Genomic DNA, 14,853 nt, shown 5'->3' with positions numbered 1-14,853 from the left:
AATAGTGGGATGGATTTTTTATATAGCAAGCTGAGACAATTCGAATTTTGCACGATTCTACATTTGATTCCACTTGAGGCCAATCACTGTGTTTTCCTTATTTTCTATGTTATCGTTTTACAGTTTTACTACCTTAATTTAGTTAGTACCACCTTTTGAGAGTGGGCATAGTGACACAACTGGGGATATTTTAATTGAATTGCTACATTGCATCTCTTTACTAAGTGTGGCCATCCCAACTTTAAAAAAAATAAATGAGCTTTAGATATCTCAACTGAAAATTATACTCCCTACATATTTGTGTAGAATTTTGCTAAAAACTGTAGGAAGTAAACAAGGCTTAGAGTTGAACAAATTTACAGCAAAGATTCACATTACAAGATAATCAACTTAATACGTTTCCATAAACAGTCTGCAAAATTCAAATGGCATCGGATGACAATCTTGAAACCTGAAGAACCGAAAACCTGATATGATAAAACTCAAGAAACCGCATAAACAATTCAATCTTAAAATATGATGGTGGTTTCTTCTCTGCACCTGTTCGAAAACGGGAATCGTATTGATAGTAATTAAGAAACTAAACATGCATATATTATATAACCTGAAGACATCATCCACTTGATGAAGAATTCTATGACATATATAGTATGATGTTACACAAGGATGAATACTATGTTTACTTTTGCAAGAACAAAGGAACTAAACAAGAATACTAGTATGAAAGAGGAGAAGAATCCCCACAGTAAGAAAAAAAATACTAGTAAAACAAACTTACAGAACTGAACTGACTGACAATAAAATAACCAATGACATCAATGTCGTAGCCTGTCTATTTGATCCCGACTCTAACAAAAATATACTGTACATACTTTCTCCTCGTTAGCACTTGAATACAGGATGGGATCACTGTATTGTGGCTGCAGGTTCAAGATTGACAGTAACTCATCCTGTACTTACTCCAACACTGCAACCTCCTGCTCGACTCTCCAATAGTTGGCGTCATTGAATTCCTTCATTCCAGCAGCGTCATCTACATCCTCCTTTTCTGGTTTCTTTGGACTGGTGTTCCTTTTCAGCGGCCCAGCTTCACCGACAATGCCTTCCTTGAGAGCCTGTTCCATAGCCTTCTCAGTACCCTCCATTTCCACACCCACAAATTCAACATCCTCTTCAAACAAAGAGGGCACACTTTTCTGAACCGGAGTGGTTTTAGCCAAACCATCACAGACATCTATAGGACTGATTCCATTGGGTACAGGTTCTCCACTTGAAGTGGGATAGATAGGACCAGCAGTATCCTCAACTGAGTTCATAACATTTTCTGTGATGTTTTTATGGTCATCAAATGGATTAACACCAGATCCACCAACTTGAAAATCAGACCCCTCTCCCCATGCTACCCACTCAGGTATTGGTCTGTCTCCAAAAGGGTTGTTGTTGTCTGGTGACTCAAAGCGAAAGAAGCCCAAGTCATTAGAAGCACCAGTTTTCTCAGCCATGGTAACTGAGTCCCCATCATCCCTGGAGTTGTTAGCACCAAATCCTTCAAAGCCATTTGCCTGAAAACTTGACGATCCATTCGGAGAAGACCTACTCTCTGTCATTTCCTCATCCTCTCCAACCATAACCTCATCATCACTGCTGCTGTTACCACCATTTGTTATTCCATTCAAATTAATATCATCCATCATGTCAGAGGATGAGGTATTCATTGGCACATCATCGCCATTTCTGTCATCTTGGAAGGCGAACCAGTTGGAATTTGTGAACAAGCTGCTGAAAATTAAAACCTCATTTATTAACAATCCCTCCTAAAATTTTGCTGCCAGGTATGGTCTTATAATGTCGAGAAGCTTTTTCCGACCATTTATATATTCTCAATTCCTTATACCTTACAATTCACAAACACCTTATGAATTTGCACATTGCAGAATATTAAGAGTTTTGACTTAAGACAAGCAACAACCAGTGGAAAAGAAAATTCCAAAACTAACTGCCAAATCTGAGCAACCCAGGTATATAATATAAAGATTTTATCAGGGCGGTGCTACTAAATTTACTAAGACTAAAAGTTAGAACACTACTAACCTCCCTTGATCATCACCCAGCCTTAGGGATGAGATTACAACCTCAGCAGATTCATCATCAAAGTAAACCTACAGGTCCAAATTTTGAGATATGAGCACTGAGAAAATCATTTAGGCGAGCACAAGCAAAATAATAAAGTATAAGCCTGATTCCATGGAGCTAGAGACTTGAAATAGAAGGGCTCCATCTTTCCAGCTATGCAATGAGAGAATACTGAAGTAAACAGGATGCAGATTACCTCATCATCACGATCGAAAGATCCATGACCCTGTAAGTATGAAAATCATAAATAGATCTTAAAGACATCATATAAGAATATTAGGGAAAAAAAATATTAGTTACTCCCTGTTTATAAATTTACCTCATTATCATCATTATCATATATGCTGTATCTAAATGCCTGGCTTAGATTGTTTGCAAGTGCAGCAACATCATAATCTCTATCCTGAACATCTTCCTCATCACTATCCCTAGTTCTGTCCTGCAATGCAGTTGGTCTCCTGCAAAGAGTTAAAAGAATAATTGATTCCGGATCAGAACAATCTAAAGACACTTCGCTAGCAGAAGGAATTAGTCTCCAAAAAAAAGGAAAAAAATCAAATTAGGTCTTTGAGGGCATGCAATGTCTAAAACCCGCATGCAGGTATCTTACGGAAACCGAAGGTATTCAAAGAGACGAGGGTTAGACTGATGTCGTAACAGTGAGAATTAAATACTTTAACAAACTATAGAGAGCAGAAATTTGTCATTACTCTTAGTCATTTAAGTTTGACCCAAGGGTGCGGTTAATAAGTGGATAAGACAAAAGGTAACAATGTTGCCGAGCTAAAGCAACTGCAAAACATGACTAAAGAGTCTTACCCACAAGCCCATCGATATACATTTTCGACCACATTACGCTCTTGTAAGATAGTACTCTGCCACTCACTCCACTCATTGTTTTCCTGAAGCAAATAGAAAACATATTGATTAAAGGCTCACATAGCACATAAGAAAAATGTGAACTGTGTCAAGCATATTTGTGTTAAACAGATTTATTGCAAATGTACAATGCCTTCAGAATGCAATCATCGGAAGTTGGGATTGGCAGTCATCCATCTAAAACGAGTATTAAACATGTTACTGACCTGAAGATGCTTCAGAATGCGATCATCGGTGTTTCCCATATGAATAAGTTTATTTGATATCCGAGTCATATGTCCAAAATATCCTGCTCGAGGGGCCCATTTTCCAGGTGCTGGTGAAGTTGGCTGCATTATCATAGTCACCACAGCAAATCACACATCAAACTCAAAATAAAAATAATGACAGAGGCAACATGAAAAAGGTGCACACTCAAAAAGACAGTCCATTTTGTCATGCTAAACAAAGCATCAAAACATGACAGGAAACTCGATGGTGGAGGTGAAGTTGGCTGCATTCTCATAGCATCGCCACAGCAAACCACACATCAAACTCAACATAAAAATACTAATAATGACAGAGACAACATGAAAAAGGTCCACACTCAAAAGGAAGGTCTGTTTATTATGCCAAACAAAGCATTGAAACATGACAGGAAACTAGATGGTTCTATGAATGATTACATGCGCACAAAACATCCCCAAATATTCAACATCTTTAACACACAATTACGGATTACCTGACTATGTGTCCCAGAAAGTGTTGGAGTTTTTTCTATATTAAGAATTTTTCCAACCAAGTTACAGTCCGCGAGAAGATGGTCAACAATCACATCATTTTTGTTTTCCAAGCAAGAATATATGATGCTCTCCACGTGATGATGCAAAGCATTATTAAATGGATACCTGTACGAAGACACCAATGAAAACAATATTAATGTCGAACTCCTGATACCTAGTTCTGCTAATGGTGAGATTAAAGAAACTTATGTAGCATAAACTAGTGCTTGTTACTAATATGGTACAAACAGATAGCAGTAAATAAGAATCTTACTCAAAAAACAGATCAATTACTCTCTGAATAGTCCCAGAGACTATCAATTCCTTCTCTGCAACCCCACTGCCAGTTTTTAGCAGCACCGCAAGAAATTCTACAATCTAAAACCGGAATTACAATTTATCAGATAATCTGAAAAATGACCAAGCAAAGGAGACAAAAGGGGTAAGTGAAAGCAGGGGGAAAGCAGTAGCTTTATATGTCAAAGAAAAGTACATAATGTGCCTTCTATGAAAATGACTGACAATATGCAAACAAAAAGTACAAAGGTTGAGCCAGAGAAAGTTCTTGAAAATCTATCAAGAATAAAATAATGTGCCTTCTGTGAAAATGATTACAAACAATGACAAAACCTCCTTATATTCAAGGGTAATTTAGGATCAAATGGAGCAAATATATATATACATATCAAAGGCAAATATTCATTAAAGCATGTCATTTAACCTTCAGGCGATGTTTTCCAAGAGGCGGCTTCAATTCACCATATGTTGTGGGCAAAACATTCTCATCAGATGTAACATTCAGAAGCATCAACAGCTCACCTGAACAAAGATAATTACATCATGGAAATTCAGAAACAACAAGCATGTGCCAATAAAAGTTTAACTAGCTAAGATATGGTAATCATCAACATTATCAATGCTGAAAATTCCAGATGTTAGGAACTTGAGATGACAAAAGTCCAATTTAATAAAATAATTGAATCTCAAAAATGAAGAAACACTGGTCAAAACTTTAACAAAAGTGCAGACTCAGATAAACACAAACACTCATGAGTCATGACCAACGACGAGTGGCCAATTCAATAGCGACCAGAAGAGCACGGCTAATGAAATCCTAGTGATTCACCGATCTCTCAAGGATTGTACATCACCCAAAAAATAGAGGAACAAAACCAATGACTTAAAATAGAATGCCAACTGGATAACATGAGAACATATGAAAAAAGTTATATATTCCCAGATATGCTACAACTGACCTAGTTTTGGAAGCATGGCAGATACAGTATCAGGATCCGCATGTATTGGTGATTCACATGCATGTTGACCTCTGAAAGAGTACATTAGTGGTGAAGGAAGTGATCTTTTAGGATCCAGTAACGAAATACAAACAGACAGTGAATGGACAAGAGCAGATTTCGACTGTGAATCTTCGAGTGCATGACCAAATATCCGTGCCACAAAACTGCATGTTCAGGAAGTTATTTAATGAACTTTTTTTTATCAGACTAAATAATTGTTCCAATTGTTGGAGATATTCAACTAAGCTCTACTGACCTTGGACTGGATAGTTTAGTGGCCAAAGGCGATGGTGCATTCCTGGTTATAGAACATAATGTTTCAGCTGCATTGGCGTGTACTTCGGGTGTGTTCTGGAGGAGACAAGATATATACAATAATTAGATATTACAAGCATCAGACTGGTTAAGTCTATGGAACCTCCACCATACATTAAATATCATAAAAGAGTGTATATGATGCATAAGATCTGCTGCAACAAAAAACATGAGCAGAACCCAATATTAATAATTTAAGATATTAGCCAACATTTAGAGAGGTGGAATAACTAACATTAACATTAGAACGTACTGATCTACATGATAGTTAAAATGGAAATAATGTGAAATTGGTTTGTTTGCTTAAAACCAAGTAACCAACTCCAGGTATTTTATCTTAATAAAGAAAAATAACCATTAGAAATGAAGCGATACTTGCTTGAGGAAAATTTGTAACTGCAGCTCAGCTAAACAACTATCACAGAAGCCAGTGGAGCAGTACATTAAAGTTCTATAAGCAGATTGCCCTATAGGCCATAACAAAGCAAGTTTTCCCCAATTAAAACAAACATGACCATAATGGACCTTGTTTACTTATTCCATATTGTAGCAAAAAATGTTGATAATCTATCAATTAAACCTGACGGCTCAGGAGAATAGAAGGGCAGTAAATACCAAACTAACTACTCCATATACCATATTGATCCCAGACGTCATAATTATAGCTAGAGACTCACCGAACTAGCATCATTTACAACATCAGCAGAAAACAATACCTTTCATGTCAGATTGCAAGTTTTGAACTTACCAAGGTATTGAGCTTGTCCACAATCATTTCTAACAAGTTGCTATCTGTCAACCATTGCACAACATCCAAAGAACTTGGATATAAATGATCGTCTGCACTTACAAGTCGCACCAACACCTGATAACAAGAAAACTGATGAGAAGGGATGATAACCAACAAGTAGCAAGAGATAAATTGTTCATAAGGGTATGAGTATTTAGCAACCACAGTGTTCGATGCAGAAGACAAAAAATAAATGAGAATCGACCTCCATGATGGATGTGATACCGATCAAATCAACCAGCTGTTGAAGAACATCTTGGTGGGCCTGCACGCACATTTGTCATAATTCATTTTCAAAAAATACAAGATGGAACAAGTGTCATAATGTAATAGCAACATTCTTTAAGCAATCTACTTAAGGATACTTTGCATTAAACGACGAATTTTATTGCACCCAAAATCCACTTGAATTGGCTAAAGGAAGCCCTTAGACTCAGCATGTTGTGCTCAATTTGAGCATCTGCCATCAGGCTATTCAAAATCATTATAAGCCAAAGAGTGGCCAGGATCTTGATGTAGAAACAAAAAGTCATCAAGATACTCACTGTTCTTGCTGTATCAGCATAGCACAATTTAACTTTATGTGCGCACTTACACAAGAGGGCTTCGAAACCAAAGTTAAGAAAGCAGATATTTTCCTCAAATCTCACCATTTGAAATGGTTATACAATGTTTTTCTGGCCTTCATCACTTGAGTATATCAAGTCATCTATCAGGGAGAGATATTCTTAAGTAATCTCTCAGACATGTTATGTCCATAATCGTATAGTAACTTTTCAATATTTAGGACATGGAATTAACGAATCAAAAATTCAAAACCTATATGAATAATGTAGGAATGAAGCTGCAACAGAAAGGCAAGCCAGTCCTCTCAAAAGAACCTTCCCGAGGCATGCAACTTCATTTATATCATTTTATGTTATATTTCTAAATACCAACTTGATAGAGATAAAGTGCATGCCTGACTCAGGTAAATATAAAATCACACCAAATATAGAGCGGCCGTGAACATTGAGGTCATATCACTGAACTTTCTACAAACTATGCAACAAATAATAAAAAAACATATTTATAGAAATATGGTCCATAGCAGACCATAAAGAATCCAATTTGTAATGTTTCATTCCCCCATCAAAAAGAAAATGGAAAAGCAAATAAAACTGGGAGGAAAGGTTGCAGGAGAAACAAAATCAAGCATTTTGCTTTCAATAATTAGAGGCATGAGTATGCACAATCCATTACCTTAACATAATTCATTAGTGGGACGGTCTTCCGTACCATTAAGCAAACTGCAACCTGCACGGCCAGATATCACATCAAACAAGCTGGTTGGGTGGTGGTCAGTAAATAATAAATTCTAATCAAATTTATAAGCCATAAATTCACACCTTGCTGAAGTATCCAGCCAACAATGCACTGTGAGGGCGGTTTGGTTCCAGAAAAGAGAAGAGTAAATGCATAAGCTGCAAGAAGAGAATAAATTGAATTATCATCTAGATATCAACTCCAAGATGGAAATTAATTATATATTTTCATATATTCAGAAGGAAAATATAACCTCCTCCTCCTCCACCAAAGTCTTCAGAATGACATCAATTTCACATGTGAAAATTTCACACGCAACAAAAGGAAACCTACAGCATGGGGAGAAAGGATTTAGCCACAAATGAAACAGCTGAAGTACTAGAAAAACAATGCCTCTACGTTATGTCAGACTTCTATTCCCATCTGAGAGAAGAACCAAATAAGAAGATAAATTATGAAATATTTAATATTTGTTAGTATGTGAACTTACTTGAAAGTCCGTTTGTTATCTGCATCCTCTGGGGATTCTTCAACAATATATCGCACCAGCTGCTCAACCTGAGCTCTATCTCTCAAACTGAAACCAAAGAAGTTAATGCATAATCAACAGGTCAAGATTTCCAACGAAAGGTGAACAGGTGCATTAATATTTGTGGTAAATGAGTAAGAGAGTCATGCAGAGCATACAAATTTATGAGGCGGCTGTTTAATGCTTTACACTCCTGGATTATCTCCTCTTCATCCAAGAGCTCTTCCAGTGTAAAGTTTTCCTTGTCAAGCACAGACTCAACCTGAAGCAAGAAGCATTTTGTCAGAACAGAGAACACAGCCAAATGAAGACAAACAGAAGGACCAAGTGTACATTAGAGTTCAAGCCACACAAGCTTTTCTTAAAGAGACTTGAACTAAACATTGAGCTTCAATTACAATCTCTCAAGCCAATAAGTTGGAATGAAGCAAAGGAACAAGGCTAGAGTAGAGTAGCCATTAGAATACTAGATAGATGAGCCCAAAGCAGAATCATCTTGATTCTTATATATGCAGCATAAAATGAGGAGGACTGTAGTTCTCGCACATAAACTTGAGCTAATCCATTAGCCATTAGGGTCAGATCCCTAAGAATCATATAGGCAAAATTTTGACAGACATAATTAGGCTGTACAAGTGCTAAAAATTTCGTATAGCCTTCATTTCAACTAATCTGTCACTAACTTCTTCTTTATCGTACTCATCATTTCCTGTCAACGTGATATTTTGCATACAATCAAACGGGCAAGCATCTCACTGGTTTCAAAGTTTTTATTAATTGGTTAGTAGAAAATATGGTTATATTTATATTATTTTTCCATTATATTGATTGTTTGACCTTGTGATAAATAGTGTGTTTAAAATTCCTTAATTTGCTAATTCCATTTATTATATTTCAAATATAAGAGTAAGACCAACTAGATTCAGCACATTTGAGGAACAATACAGCAGAATCCTTACTACACTCCTCATTAGCATACAACTTTTTCAGGTCACAAATCCCAACTTCCAGACCAACTTTAAGCAATTAGCCGATTAGAACTAGGATTTAACTCTCATAAATAGGAAATCAGGTCCGTATCATCCTGTTCTAGACCCATTGCATAAGTTGATCAGGATTGCATTTCAGGCTTCCCCTCAAATGAGCCAGGTAAGTAAAATTGAAAAATGATTTCTTCATCCCACAGCTATCCACTTGAACAGAAGTCAATCTGAGTGGCTTTGAGAAGATTATTTAACATTCCTTTGCACTGTTCTATTAGCATTAAGCAAGCAGGGATAACAGAGGAATATTAGCTCACCGAGAAACTGTAATTAACGATCTCCACAAGTTTGCCATCAACTTAGTTTTTGCATGAGTTTCATGAGAATCAGTCAAAGTAAATTATTAATTGGATATAAAGAAACCAAGAAAGCCTTTTTGGTTCAAAGCAGAAACAGAGGAGCGCTCTCTACCATCGAGAAGGTAAAACATCTCTCTGCCTCTATTGGAGGTGGTTAAGGTCATGCAACCACCTGACGTAATAATGATAAGTGGTTCACAGGCTAAAGAAAATCAATAACTTAATCTACTAGTCAAACAAACACAAATGTGAAAAAACAAGTAAGTAGACCAGCAAAAGGTTTAAGTTCCCCATCGAACCGCAGCTTAGATTTTCTACTAACCAACATGGAAAAAGGTAATTCGACACCAAAATCACTTCATGAATCATGAATCCGACTTAACCGAGACAGATAGCTGAAAGAAAAGAAGCACCAACTCGTTCGGTTGACTTACAGGAGAGGAAGTAGAAAGAGCTGCGAGCTTCCAAAACATACTGTCTACGCATAAAGAGGCGGGGAAATGGCGGTCTGAAGGTAACAGCTGGAGCAGCGGCGACGGCGAGCAGCTAGACGAGCAGAAGAAGCTGAACAGATCTGTAAAGCAGTAACTGTGAGTCAGTAAAAGCAAAGACAGGAAGAGAAGGAGATTTGAAAGGAGGGGTTTAGGGGAAATTGGAGCGAAAGAAGTGTGGTGGGGGCAGGAAAACCCTAGTTTTGGGAGATTGAATGTGGAGAAGAAGCCGCAAAAGATCGAACCTACTTCACTTCTTTTCTTTCTTTTTTAGTTTTTCGTTTTCCGTTATTACTATTATGCACTCAAATATGAGGATCGCAACAATTGATCGTGTGTGTAGTAAGTCACAATTAGTCAAAATGAATTCTATTTATTTCATTTTTAAGCTAATTAGTGTAAATAAGAATGTGTTACAAAATAAAATATGATCTTTTTAGAATACCTACAAAAAAAATGATGAACATATATAAAGAAAATTTGTTAAGGTAGAACTTAAAAGATCAAACACAATTTCAAGTGAAATAATTGTTAGATATATTTAGTTGCATATCTATAACTTTTTAACATAATTTTATCATCAATTTTGACCTGAATGGTGTATGAAAATTCTGCATTAAAAATTCAAATGGAGTCTCACGATAGCTGGTATAAACTATCGGAGTGAATATCAACGACTACAGAGTCAATAATACAAAACAACAACTCATACCATCTTGCTTATGCAACTTAGGACAAAAATTGGGAAAGTAGCATAAAATTTTATAACTATATTCGTGTGATTTTAATTTGCTTGTTTAGGAATTGTAATATATAGTACTAGTAGTATATTTTTTTATGCATTTGAATGAATTGATTACCATTCATAGTGTTAGCAGGAGTACAATTTTATGAATTAGATGATCTTTATTATAAAAAAAATAAAAAAATGATGCTCGAACTTAAGGATTAAAAAAGGAAAACAGTTTGAATTCAAAACATATTTGAATAGCGAATGAATATTTATATTTGTAATTATTAAATGAGGAGTGTGAATATGAAGCAAACTTTATTTGCACATAATTACACTACACACCAGAAGAAATCAACCAAACATCTACTCTTACTACCCAAGTGGGACCCCACTCAGCAGCCGTGGCCCACCTCCGCCGATTCCGAACCTCAGTTCAGGTGACATCTCATCGCCGTCGGCCTAGATCGGAATCGACGGTGTCATCCGTCGCGGAACTCGTAATTCCTCTTTTTTGATAGGTCGTCCTCGAAATCGTGGATTCAATTGCGCCGTTGAATTAATTGCGAGCCAAATGAATCTGAGCCAGGGAGCGGTGCATCCAGTCGAGGCGCCGCCGCTGCAGACGGAGGGTGCGGGGAACGTGCCGCTGCCGCGCGTGCGGATGAAGGATCTCCAAGGCATGCCGGGGACGGTCGGCGGTCTGGTGTTGCGCGTCTGTCAGTTTCTCTTCGCGGCGGTGGCGCTCGCCGTTATGGCAACCACCAGTGACTTCCCGTCGGTCACCGCCTTCTGGTATATCAGTAATCCTTTCACATATACTCCAGATTTTTGATAATTCAGTTTTTGGTTATGGAGTTACTGTTTTTTATGTTGTTTGATCAATTTTTTTATACTACTCCATGTCTTATCTTATATCTTACCTTGGCTTTGAGCTCCGAGGGGATGGATGCGATAAGAGTTGTCATCCCAGCAATTATGATCTGTATTGTAATCTAAAGGATTTTCTTTATTCCTGCTGAGCTTCCGAGAAAGCTACAACGCTGAATTTCTTTAGTTATTTTATCGGTATTAATATTAAGAAAATACTGAAATCATACAACTTAACATACTTAAATTATAATTCTCTAAAATTTCTGATTAGATTCAGCTCTCTGCACGATATGTAGTTTTGTGAATATGACGCTCGCTGCCTTAGATTAAAGTTACCTGTAGAGTATTAGTTTGACTGGACTTATAAAGTTTATGTGTTCGTTTATCTTGAGAAAATATTTTGTTTTTTTGTTGGTTGTGACTTGTGAGAAGCAGCTAGTTCGATCAGAGGGTATATGCTCTTTCATAAAATCTTTGGACATCCATGATAAGATTAGGCTTTCAGATAATATCAGAGCAATGTTATTCAGGATATTAAGTCCTAACAGTGAGAATAAGTCCTTCACAAAAATACCTATAAGGCAATATGAAATTTTTCCACGTGTAATTTTAAGGGAAACTTATGACTAGTGTGTAAATATCCACCAGCAATAAAAAAGTCAAAATGTCCCACCTCTGTATACATCTATGATCCATCGTAAAAGTTAAGTAGTAGAATGTTATATCCTTTCTCTGTGCTCGGCAATTCTCTACCACTTTCTGTTAGCAAGGTGTGAATTTGTTTATCTAATCTTGCAAGCTTATGGTTTACATGTGTCTGTACCCAGTCCTTGGACCTTGAATCTGTACTTTAAGCTGCAAACTGAATCATGTAACCGAACAAAGTAGAGATATTTTCAACTGGGCAGGTTGGTCTCCTACATCTTTCTTACTGCTCACAAGGTAAAAAAGAACACATAGTTTTAAAAGTCAATACTTCTCCCCAAACTTAGGGCATGAAGTGCAAACCTTAATTCTTAGCACGTTGGAGGCGCACTACTTAGTTAAGGTTTGCACCTTACATGTTTACAACATCACCAATATGGCAAAAGAAGGGGGCGATTGCTGGAATTAGGTTCTTTAACTTACAATTTGTATAAGTATAATGGATATACTTAGAGATGAAGGCATTGAATCTATAGAGAATGATTGAGCTGGAAATTTAAGAATTGGATTAAGAAGAGGATTAGGTATTAGGCCGACTTATTGACCATGTGGATCATCCTTTTTTTCGTAAATGCAACATTGAATTTAAAGACCATGCAACAGTGGGACTCAAACCTAGGATCTTTGGCCTTAGTCATTAAACACTCTATTGCTAGGTCATTGACCATGGCTTTAATGATGATAAGAAGTAATTTAACAGGTGGATAAAGAATTATAAATATATTTTTGAGGATTAGTAAGTGCACGGTTTCAATTTTCTCTCTCTTGAGAATGTACATTTTTTAGCTCTTAAAAAAGGACTACAAAAATACCATAAATAAGTATATAAGTTTGTACTTGTCCTTTATTGGGAACATTTGTCTTAGATTTACAAATCTTTGACGTCCGGAATATGACTTCTGATGTGTTATGAGGCCTATCAACTTTATCATATGGAGTATGGAATTTTTTTTTCTATTTCTTACTTTGTGAACTTGTTCAAGAAGGTAAGTACCTGCACCTAGTTTCCAAGAACCCTTTGAAGCTTGCACCTTAGTAACCAACATATATTTTAAGGATGATGTGGAACTTGACTCTGTATAGATGATGTTCCGCTGCAAAACTAACTTAGTTTTCCTTTTTCTTTTCTCTCTTAGCTACCTTGTTGCTGCTACTGGTTTGCAGAGCATATGGAGCATTTTATTAGGAATTACTGATGCTTATGCACTTCTTGTGGGACGCCGTTTGCAGAATCCTCAAGCTGTTAGGTTATTTGCTGTTGGTGATGGGGTAAGTGTCTCCAATGTTAAGAAACCATATACTCACAGATCATAAGTGCACAAACTAGTTAAAAATCAAGCACCTTTGCCTTAGTCTTGGTCTCACTATGTATCTGCCCTTTTATCTTTTAAATGATGCATCTGGTAAGGGGGAATTTTGGTGGCAGGGGCCTTAAACTTTCTGTTGGGTGTGAAAACTTGTTCATACAGATTAGTCAATTTTTGCAATTTCTGTCTATTTTGAATTATGTTTCTTTGGCTGTCTGGTAAAATTTTTGAATTCAGCATGCAGTGCACAGGGTATTGAGCATTATAACATTATAGATTATAGATGTGAACAGTAATTTGTAGTTTTATCCTCTGCCACTTGACATCTATCTTTGTTTGTTGACAACCCAATTGGCATTTGTTTTGCAACTGATTGTGGTCATGCTCATTTCAGTCTATCGGAAGCATCATGCACTAATATCACTAATGAACTTCACACTGTATTCACAACTTCCATAAGTGTTGGCTGCTAAAGTCCAACAGAAAAGAAGTATCATTAATCGATATTGTAGCCCCTCATTTGCATATACTTTGTTTGTGACATTTTCTTCACGGTAAAACCAGACTGTCAAGGGTGGGCAGATTGAGATATGCTAATATTGAATCCAAATTAAAGGTGTACATGAAACAATTTCATATTCTTTGAACGGAATCTGTTAAATAAAAAAAATGGCATGTTAGAAATCTATTATTATTGGCATAGATTGATATTTGCTTTGTGAATTATTTTATTAAGTGACTTCTATTGGTTTCAAATCTGCAAAAGTTCTCATAAAATTTTGCACTGTATCCCATGCTCAATTTGAGCACAGTTCACCATTTCATCAAGAATGCACTTTTGATTTATGAACTCAGAAGCAGGACTCATGTTTATTATCTAAACCACATTATTTTGTTGGCTGCTGCAGGTTACTTCTAACCTAACGTTTGCTGCAGCATGTGCATCAGCAGGCATTACTGTTCTGATTGGGAACGATCTGGCCGCCTGTAGTAAAAATCATTGCACAGAATTTGAAACTGCTACAGCTATGGCCTTCCTCAGTTGGTTTGCCGCATTGCCTTCTTTCTTGTTAAATTTTTGGTCATTGGCATCACGATGAAAATAACTAATATCCTGTGATCACAGACATAATTTTTGTGTTGAAGAACTCTATCATGTGCAGTAGTATTTCTCTTCTTCGTTCTCCAGTTTAATGTAATCAATCCACCGTGCTCTGTGTGATTATTAATGTGTACAGTACAACTCCAAAACCAGTGCTCCCTTGTATATAAACAGTGCTAGTTGAATGCTGTCTTGTGTATGAGGATTGGTTTGGCTATCAAGTCAAGTAATGTAGGAAAGAGATAGTACTTTCCTCATTGAATAACGCCAATGTGATTTAGCCTTTGTTTACT

At 36.7% G+C, this 14,853-nt stretch overlaps 2 protein-coding genes across 5 annotated transcripts; one reads left to right on the top strand and one right to left on the bottom strand.

Annotated features, from left to right (window-relative positions):
• Positions 1–621: 621 nt before the first annotated feature.
• Positions 622–10,172, bottom strand: LOC125213863 (uncharacterized). 4 transcript variants are annotated; one of them, XM_048114626.2, is made up of 20 exons: positions 10,040–10,172; positions 9,787–9,926; positions 8,169–8,272; positions 7,972–8,058; positions 7,735–7,810; positions 7,565–7,639; positions 7,419–7,472; positions 6,382–6,441; positions 6,135–6,251; positions 5,328–5,422; positions 5,030–5,235; positions 4,495–4,592; positions 4,048–4,151; positions 3,734–3,899; positions 3,219–3,341; positions 2,953–3,035; positions 2,453–2,591; positions 2,330–2,359; positions 2,092–2,159; positions 622–1,779 (listed from the first exon to the last, which is right to left on the bottom strand). In XM_048114626.2, exons 2-20 carry the CDS (start codon positions 9,823–9,825, stop codon positions 957–959), a joined length of 2,547 nt encoding a protein of 848 aa, XP_047970583.1. In that variant the 5' UTR covers positions 9,826–9,926; positions 10,040–10,172; the 3' UTR covers positions 622–956. The 4 variants fall into 4 exon arrangements, with proteins under 4 accessions (XP_047970583.1, XP_047970582.1, XP_047970581.1 ...); XM_048114625.2 differs by having other exon boundaries at positions 10,089–10,152; XM_048114624.1 differs by lacking the exon at positions 10,040–10,172 and having other exon boundaries at positions 9,787–10,033.
• Positions 10,173–10,867: 695 nt separating this feature from the next.
• LOC125214253 (CASP-like protein 5A2) lies at positions 10,868–14,851 on the top strand. The gene is made up of 4 exons (XM_048115188.2): positions 10,868–11,013; positions 11,095–11,368; positions 13,288–13,420; positions 14,367–14,851. The coding sequence occupies exons 2-4, from the start codon at positions 11,148–11,150 to the stop codon at positions 14,556–14,558; spliced, it is 546 nt and encodes a 181-aa protein (XP_047971145.1). The 5' UTR covers positions 10,868–11,013; positions 11,095–11,147; the 3' UTR covers positions 14,559–14,851.
• The last annotated feature ends 2 nt before the right edge of the window (positions 14,852–14,853 follow it).

The sequence above is a fragment of the Salvia hispanica genome, chromosome 3 (assembly GCF_029641045.1).
Source record: "Salvia hispanica isolate PSC_SH4W2 chromosome 3, Shi_PSC_v1, whole genome shotgun sequence".
Classification (NCBI taxonomy): domain Eukaryota; kingdom Viridiplantae; phylum Streptophyta; class Magnoliopsida; order Lamiales; family Lamiaceae; genus Salvia; species Salvia hispanica.
Note: the sequence above shows the minus strand (reverse complement) of the source record. Positions and strands in the feature narration are given on the sequence as shown.